This window comes from Halichoeres trimaculatus, unplaced genomic scaffold (assembly GCF_033239565.1).
Source record: "Halichoeres trimaculatus isolate MK-OKI-2021-1 unplaced genomic scaffold, fHalTri1.1 fHalTri1_scaffold_22, whole genome shotgun sequence".
Classification (NCBI taxonomy): domain Eukaryota; kingdom Metazoa; phylum Chordata; class Actinopteri; order Labriformes; family Labridae; genus Halichoeres; species Halichoeres trimaculatus.
The window spans coordinates 22,823,725-22,832,588 of NW_027437200.1; the positions used below are offsets into that span (position 1 = coordinate 22,823,725).

The window sequence follows — 8,864 nt, forward strand, 5'->3', positions numbered from 1 at the left end:
CTCAAGGCACACAGACATCTTTCACTGGAGGAGACGTTTGGGGAAGATTTTTATTGATAAAAACACTTTTAACAGTGTACGGCTTGCTTGGATGGTCAAAATTCACTTTATTAGAAACGTTCAACAGGAAATAAACCAACAAGAATGACAGACTTCAGAGAGAATAATAAAAACCTGATAAATGATTACTGACAGCATCATGGAGGAAGTTAGCATGTTAGCTAAAGTTGCCAAAAGATAAATTACCTGTTCACCTGTCAGCCTTTAAGCAGGTGTAAAGGTCAACTTTAAACATCATTAAAAGTAACCAGGTCAGCTATCCACTCATTAATGTAGCATGCTACGTTAGCATTCAACTAGCTAACTAACAATCGTAACAAACACACACCTGTGACCACAGAAGGTTCACTCAGGTAGTAAAACAGATCATCTCTCTGGAGGATGTTTTATCCAATGAGAAGCTTCATAGTCTGCTCTCCAGGGTGGCGTTGTCTTTCTCTTGACCTGTCCCATCGTCTCTCTCAGCTGTGGCTCCGCCCTCTGTCTCACCTGGTCAGGTAAAGATCGAGATTGAATTCACTTTACATTAGAAATCCAAACTTTATCGTTTGACTGGACTCTGAAACTCAGCGACCCATTCAGGGTTACAGGTGTGCTGACCTTTGACCTGTCGGGCCAGGAGGCGGGGTCCTGCGAGGCCGATGCCCAGCGCCCCAATGGGAGCTGTGGTCAGGATGGCTAGCACTGCTAACGTTAGCACGTCCAAACCGAACTTGATCAAAGTCTCATCCCCCTCGTCCCTCGCCATGTCCAACGCCTTGGAGCCAATAGCAGCCTAGCGTGCAAAAATCAAGGAGTGATGAAGGAGACAAACATAGGACGCCTCTTACTGTAAGGGGGTCTCTGTCAGGGGGTCTCTGTCAGGGGGTCCCTGTCTACGGTCTTTGTCACCTGTACGGTAGCTTTTGGGAGCCAAGCCACAGCGATGAAGATCTTCTCCCTCAGGTTGAATCCTCCGTAGTGGACCAGTGTGAAGGTGACGAGCAGGCGGATCACCAGACCAACAGTGATACAGGCCAAACCAAGACCTGAACCCAGAGAGACCACAGTTTTAACCATTAACCGTTTCAGAATCACACCTGAGGACCTGGTTTTTTTCAGTGGTTTCAGATCTTACCCACAGTGCTGGGACTGAGCTTTGAGATGGTGATCTCTGCTCCAATCAGACCAAAGAGGAGCGGCTGGAACACGTCCCAGGACCGGCCCACCAGTGCTGCCACCGAGGCCTGAACAGGAATCAAACCAAAGCATCCAGGTGATCAGACTCTGAAGGAAAATCTCTGCTAGGGTTTGATCCAGATCACGGTAAATCAGATCTTTGATACCTTGTCAGACTTCCAGCCCAGAGCAGCCAGAAAGGCCAGGACCAGGGTACTGAGACCACCTGCTCCAGCAAAACCAACCACATGACTGAAGAAGACCGAAAATATGGAAAGACCCAACAACATGAGCGTCCTCCTCAGGACCAGGTCCTCCTGACAGAAGAGAAGAGAAGACAGACAGAAGAGAAGACATTCAGACCACTACGTTCAAACCCCACATGGACTACAGGTACACTCTCACCTGGTCTGGACTGGGGAAGACACACAGGAACAGACCCAGGACCAGCCCTGCAATCACCCCTCCAACCACCTCCAGGAGACCCTTCAGGATGTTCATCCAGGTAGAACCTGAGGGACAGACAGCTCAGTGGTCTGGACAGAGCGCAGTGAGACAGGTGGAGCGGGATCTGTCTGTGAGCTCACCTGTCGAGAAGGCGATGCCGAGGCAGGTAGAGAATCCAGTGATGGCGAGGATGTCGTCAAAACTCCCAGCAGCCATCAGTAAGGTAGGGATCCCCTGAGGACAGAGGACAAACAAAGCATGAAGAAAGACAAAAAGACGGGACAGAAGGACGAAGGACAAGGAAACATGGGAAAGATGGACCGAGGACAGAGAAGAGGGAAGGCGTCAAAGGACACAGGAATGAGGACAGATGACACAAGGACGAGAAAATAAAAGACAAATGACAATGTGTAGCGTGAGGGGACAAAAGGACAGAGAAGGAAGGACAGAGGGAAGGACGGAAAAGAGCAGAGAAAAAAAGTGTAAAGGGCAGAGGACAAAGGAAATAGGACGGAGGAATCAGGACAGAGGGCTGAGGATACAGGATATAGAATAAAGGATAAGAGGACAGAGGACATTAAATTGAGGATAAAGGACAGAGAATTTAGGATGAGGGACAGAAAATTGAGGACGAAGGACAGAGGACAGAAAATTGAGGATGAAGGACAGCGGACAGAAAATTGAGGTTAAAGGACGGAGGATAGAGAATTAAGGATGAAGGACAGAGGACAGGGTAATAAGGATAAAGGACAGGAGACAGAAAATTGAGGATGAAGGACAGAGGACAGAGAATTAAGGATGAAGGACAGAGAATTAAGAAAGAAGGACAGAGGACAGAAAATTGAGGAAGAAGGAGAGAGGACAGAGAAATAAGGATAAAGGACAACAGAGGACATGGGAATGAGGATGAAGGACAGAGGACAGATAACTGAGGATGAAGGACAGAGGACAGATAACTGAGGATGAAGGACAGAGGACAAATGACATGAGGTTTAAGACAGAGGACAGAGAATTGAGGACAGAAGAAAATGGATAGAATATAGAGAAGACAGAAGAAGGAGGACAAAAGGACAGAGGACAGAGGAGAGGAAGAGGACAGAGGAGAGGAAGAGGACAGAGGACATGTCCTCTGACCTATAGACCTGTAACTGGAGATGTTGTTGCTCTAACTCCCCCTGGTGGTGGATTTTAAAACCTGACCAGCTGCTGTTCTTACCTTGTCCACCCCGTATCCCTCTTTCTGTAGGAGCAACATGGACGGGACGACAACAGCTGGAGACACCGCAGCCAGGACAAAACTGGACACACACACACACACACATTTTAACTCCAGTGTTGAGTGTGTGTGTGTGTGTGTGTGTGTGTGTAACCATGATGACTCGGTGTGTGTTACCCCAGGATGAAGCCCCACACCCAGGGCAGACCCAGCAGGAAGTGAGACATGATGGAGATGACGCAGGCCTCCACCATGCAGGGACCGACCGCAACACGCACACACACCGCCTTTAGACGACTCAGGGCCTGCAGCACACACACACACACACACACACACACACACACACACACACACACACACGTGGTCGTGATCAGTCTGCACTTCATCCTACTGTGTGTGTGGGTGTGTGTGTGTGAGGAAACTGACTGAGGGGTTCAGACCCAGTCCGGCTCGGGTCAGGATGATGGACAGGGCGATGTTCCTCAGCGCTGACGACCAGTGAGTGTCGATGAAGACGGCGTCGGTGATGTAGGGGACGTTACGGAGCAGCAGGCCGGCCAGCAGCATCCCTGGAACACAGTCAGGGGTTTGTCGTCAGTTTACAGTCGTTGGGGCGTTCAGGGGAGCGTGAGTGACCTGCTGGGTCGTACCGAGCAGCGGGGGAAAGGGGGGCAGCGTGGGCAGCTGGATCATCCCGACCAGCTTCCCCCCGAGCACCGAGCAGATGAAGAGGATGACGATGCCGAACAGGTTCCCTCCAGGTAGACACTCACGTCCTGTGATGGACCAGACCACTCCGAACAGCAGGGCGAAGAGACACACTGAGAACACACACACACACACACACACACACACACACACACACACACACACACACACACACGCTCAGGCTGCTGTGTGACCTGAAGTCGTGTCATGGTTTTGTGTCAGGCTAAGACGGCGTCCGTTACCTTTGGTGATCAGCAGGTTGATGAGTCCCCGAGGACGAGGACACTTGTCCTTCAGACTGAGACAGCAGGAACAGCACGAGGCCGACCCCAGCATCTTCATCTGAGCACACACACACACACACCTCAAGCTTTGGCGTTCCACGTAGGCACATGGACAGGCAGGGAGCAAACACCAAACATATCGCACTGATGCAGAAAACGCACTTTCTCTGACTGAATCCACTCTTTCAGAGCGGAGAGGTTCAGACCTGTGAGCTGGTCAGGTTTTAAATACTAAAGGACTCGATGAGGTCTCCACAGAGTGTGTTTGCTCAGAGACAGACCCCTCAGCACTCCCTGTTCAGAGCCGCGACTCAGACACAACTCACAGGAATGCAGGTGTGTGTGTGAAAGTCTGTTAACTGTCCTCTTTAAGCTTTCAGGTTATCTATATGTGTGCATGTATGTATGTGTGTGTGTGTGTGTGTGTGTGTGTGTGTGTGTGTGTGTGTGTGTGTGTGTGTGTGTGTGTGTGTAATCACCTCAGCTGTGTCCTCCAGTTGGTCTGCTGTCCTCCGTGGCAGGACTGTGATCTCTCTGTCCTCCTGACCGTCCTGAACTTTATCCACTCGCTTCACCACAGACAGGTGAGGGGGAAGAGAGAGAGAGAGAGAGAGAGAGAGAGAGAGAGTGTGTGTGTGTGTGTGTGTGTGTGTGTGTGTGTGTGTGTGTGTGTAAATTAATCATAAAGACCAATGAGGGCAGGGGAGAGAAATAGAAAGCATTAAAGCATGTTCATGGCCAGCACTATGAGGACATTTGTAATTGTGGGGACATTTCTGTACCATTAGGGAAATTCTTCACTGTGGAAACAATTTGTATCATGGGGAAACTGTTGTACACACATGAGATTATTTTTGCACTGTAAACATTTTTGCACTGCAAGTACAGTTTCGCAATAAGAGGACAATTTTTGACCAAGAGGGCATCTCCCTTCTTTTTTCGATCATTTTTGCACTGTGATATCATTTTTTTACACTATGAGTACAATTTTGCATTGCATGGAGATTTTTACACTGCAAGAGAATTTCTGACTATGAGTACATTTCTGCACTGCAAGGAGATTTTTGGACTGTAAGAGCATTTTTTGCACTACAAGTACATTTTTGCATTTCGCAGAGATTTTTGCACTGACAGAGATTTTGGATCTATGAGTAAATTTTTGCACTACAAGAAGATTTTTTGCACAATGAGTACATTTTTGCACTGCAAGGATATTTTTTGTACACTTTTGCATTTTGCATTTAAAGTATATTTTTGTATTTCAAGGAGATTTTTGCACTCAGACAACATTTTGCACTGCAATGCGATATTTTGTACTATGAATACTTTTTTGCATTGCAAGGAGATAATGGACTTTGAGTACATTTTTGCACTGCAAGGGGATTTTTTGCTCTACGAGTACATTTTTGCACTAAAAGTATTTTTTTTTGCAAGTTAAGAACATTTTTGCACTGCGACAAGATTTTTGCACTATGAGTACATTTTTTGCACTAAACATTTTTTTTTTGCAATTTGAGAACATTTTTGCATTGCGAGGAGATTTTTTCACACTTTGAGTACAATTTTGAATTAAAAGGTTTTTTTTGTATTTCAAGGAGATTTTTGCACTAAGACTACATTTTGCACTGCAAGGAGATATTTTGCTCTAAGAGTACATTTTTGCACTAAAAGTATATTTTTTCACTTTGAGAACATTTTTGCACTGTGAGGAGAATTTTGCACTATGAGTACATTCTTGCACTCAAAGTATATTTTTGCGCTGTGAGGACAGTTTTGCACAATAAGGACATTCCCATATTGTGAGGACATCCTGGAAAGTCTTCATAAGTACAAAGAGGAACTTAACTCAGTGAACAGACTGAGCTTAGGGCTGAACTGTTTCTTTTCGTATTACTGGCGTTTAAAGAGGAACCAAAGTGTATTTTCCTTGAATGAAATGAGGTCAGTCTGTCTGTCTTTTTTTTTCCAGGTTGAGACACTGAAGGGGGTGGGGTTTCTGAAGCTTGTCCACCAATAGAAAAGCTTCTCTGGTGGAGTTTGCTGACACTGTGAGGGTTATGGCTGAACGTTCAGTCGTGGATAAGATAAGGACCTGTGGAAAATCAGTGAGGGTCCTCACAGGTACACAAAGATTATTTCAAAGCTGTCAGGTGAGCCACACCTGCTGCTTTGACTCTGATCTGAAACTATAGCAGAGCAGTCAGCTTTCTCTCTGCTCACATTTACTTCTTCTTGACCTTTCACCTAAAACTGCTCAGAGTGAAAACATAAAACCTCTGACGCTCAAACTAACAGCTCTCACCTGTGCAGACAGACACCTGGCTGCACAGGTGGTTCCAAAAGCCTGAGTCAATCTGTTATCAAAGAGCATATGTTTATATATCTTTATATGTTTATTTATCTTTATATGTTTATATTACTTTAGACAGTAACAGAAATATGACACCATCTTTCTAAAGTCAAAGCTACACCAACACACCCAGGGTCTGCTGTTTGCACACTGCCCCCTTTGGTTTCTCCACCTACCCTTCCCCTCTTGTCTCATCCATCACTCCCCCTCCACCTCTCCATGTCTTTCTCTGTCTTTTTCTCAGATTTATTGTTCCATCAGTAATCATTAAACCACCTCTCCTCCCTCTCTCACTCACATGATGGAAAATCTTCTCAGCTGTTCATCTTGACCTGCTGAACTGACCTTCACTCGTTTTTTCCATCAGCGCTTCGTCCTGTGTATTTTTTTTTTTTTCTTAAGATCAAACTACAGGATTCATCTTTGTAACCTGGCTAACGTCATTCTGCTGCTGTGTGTTTATATCCCACTTATCATAACTATAAAACATGTTAACACCCGTAGGAGCAGACGATCACAGTGCAATTAAGATTTAACAGATGATCAGAGCAGTTACTGCGGCTCTAAAGATAACACGCTCTGACTCCTGAGTTGATTTATTCCCTCTGTAAACTTTTTCTAATGAGTTTATGTCTCAGTCTCTCGTCTGAGTCTTCTTCAAACCACCTGGTGTTCAGTAGTTTCAATTCTTATCTCCAGCCAACAAAGAAAGAAAGACCTGACAAAGCCTGACTTTTACTAAACTGCTTCCTGACTTTGTTTTTTCAGAGAACTTAAAAGTTGTTAATCACAAGAAAATCTGTTTTTGTTTCAGCTCCTAAAGAAAGAGAAGCCTCTGTGGAACTTAGTGTTAACAGTGAAACTGAGACTCGCCACAAACAGCGGGAATCAAGCAGGAAGTTTTCTACTTTTACGGCAGATCAGATTCAAATTCAACGATTTCAAAAATAAGCGTTTTTCAAAATAAATTGCTTTTCAAAATAAGATGTCTTAAAAAAATGTTTTACAAACAAAATGTTTTCACATAAAATGTGTTTTTCAAAATAAAGCCCTATCCAAATTGAATACAATTTTTAAAACAAATTTTTCTTAAAAAAAAAAAAATATGGTTAAAAAAAATGTTTCAGTAATAAACTATGTTTCTCAAAGTAAAATTTCTTTCAAAATATATATTTTAAAAGAACACATTTTTTAATTAATTTCTTTAATGGAATATTTTTCACAAAATATCTTTTAAGATATATAGGTTTTTAAAAATTAAATTGTTACCAAATGAAACCTGTATTTCCAAATAAAGATTTTTTTTTTTTGTAAAATATTTTTACAAAATAGGTATGCTTCAAAATGAAACTTCTTTTTTTCTAAAAAAAAAAAAAAAAAAAAAAAAAAAAAAGTTTCTTTCTAAATAAAATATTTATAATAAAGTTTTCTTGGAGTAATTTAAAAAATCGAAATAAAATTAGCTTTTCAAAAAATGTTTCTTTTTTTTTCAAATTTAGAGTTTGTCAAAATAAAATATTTTTTCAAACCAATGTGCATTTTCGTAATAGATTTGTTGGTTTGATAGTTTTCTAGTTTTTACTGGCCAAGTGGTGAGTCAGTACCTCAGCATGTTTCTGTCCATCTTGAACGTAGCGTTTGGTGGCTTCTTCATCCATCATCTGAAAGACACACACATGAAAATGAATAAGTTTATAATTATTATAACTTTTATTATAACCTTTTACGCAACTTAGATAAAACTTGGACGGTTTAGATGAAGTCCTCCAAAAAGACACATTTTCTTGGTTGTTTTGCATTTTCAGTTTGCATGGATGACAATTTTTTAAAAAAACACACGCTGTTGGAGACAGACTCTAGTGGACACTCAGGGAACTGCAGTTTTTGGGACTTCCTCATATTAAAGCTACTAGTGGCTGAACTAAGTGATCACATGGCTAACACATGACTGATTCACGTCTTGTTACTCTTCTTCATGTTTTCCACACTCACAGATCAAATGTCAGATGTATCCTCTGATTCTATTGAACATTTTAAAACTGAAACCCAGATTTGGTTTGTCTTTGTATTTCAACTATTATTGTTACAAATCATTCTCAATATCTGTTAACATCCAGCACTGACTAAAAAAACTTTCACCAAATCTACCAACACCTCACTTCATCCCTGTTTATTCCAGATAACCTGCTTTGAATCTGTGTGAGGTCATAAAAACAGGCTTGTTTCAAACAGGAGCTGAGCCTGAGTGGGTTAACTTAGAGGTTTAAACCAAAAGAGGTTAGAAGTCAGGGAGGAAAAGTAAAACAGATAAAGTTTTGGGAATTTTTCCAGGAGCTCATAAACAAATTAAAGATGAATAAACAAGATTTATTTCTGTTTAACTGTGAGATAAATTTAAAAAGTTTCTCCTACCTTTGCTGGACACGAGACGAGGACGTTCCTGGAACAAAGACACTAAGACGACTGACAGCTCAGTCATCAAGCAGCAACAAAAAAAGAGTGTGTGTGTGTGTGTCTGTGTGTTAATAACACACCGTTTTGTTTGTCTCTCTCTGAAATGACACACTCGTCTTAAAGACATCACACTCTCTCTCTCACACACACAAACACACAGGAAAGCCTGGCATTATGGAAACACAGG

The 8,864-nt window shown here is 42.8% G+C and overlaps 1 protein-coding gene across 1 annotated transcript; it reads right to left on the reverse strand.

Moving 5' to 3' along the window:
- Positions 1–463: 463 nt before the first annotated feature.
- On the reverse strand, positions 464–8,702 carry LOC141811179 (sodium/hydrogen exchanger 9B2). Its single transcript, XM_074699130.1, has 16 exons — positions 8,649–8,702; positions 7,828–7,884; positions 6,594–6,599; positions 4,353–4,442; positions 3,832–3,931; positions 3,532–3,702; positions 3,308–3,450; positions 3,059–3,186; positions 2,882–2,963; positions 1,806–1,899; positions 1,624–1,730; positions 1,386–1,535; positions 1,178–1,286; positions 952–1,088; positions 661–835; positions 464–549 (listed from the first exon to the last, which is right to left on the reverse strand). The coding sequence occupies exons 1-16, from the start codon at positions 8,700–8,702 to the stop codon at positions 464–466; spliced, it is 1,689 nt and encodes a 562-aa protein (XP_074555231.1).
- Positions 8,703–8,864: the final 162 nt, after the last annotated feature.

Bases quoted from the DNA above. Each gene is read 5' to 3' on its own strand.
- LOC141811179 (XM_074699130.1), bottom strand. From the start codon at position 8,702: ATGACTGAGCTGTCAGTCGTCTTAGTGTCTTTGTTCCAGGAACGTCCT. The intron at 3,703-3,831 runs GTAACGGACGCC...GTGTGTTCTCAG, and splicing joins CAACCTGCTGATCACCAAAG to TGTGTCTCTTCGCCCTGCTG. The intron at 3,451-3,531 runs GTACGACCCAGC...ACTGTGTTCCAG, and splicing joins CCCCTTTCCCCCGCTGCTCG to GGATGCTGCTGGCCGGCCTG.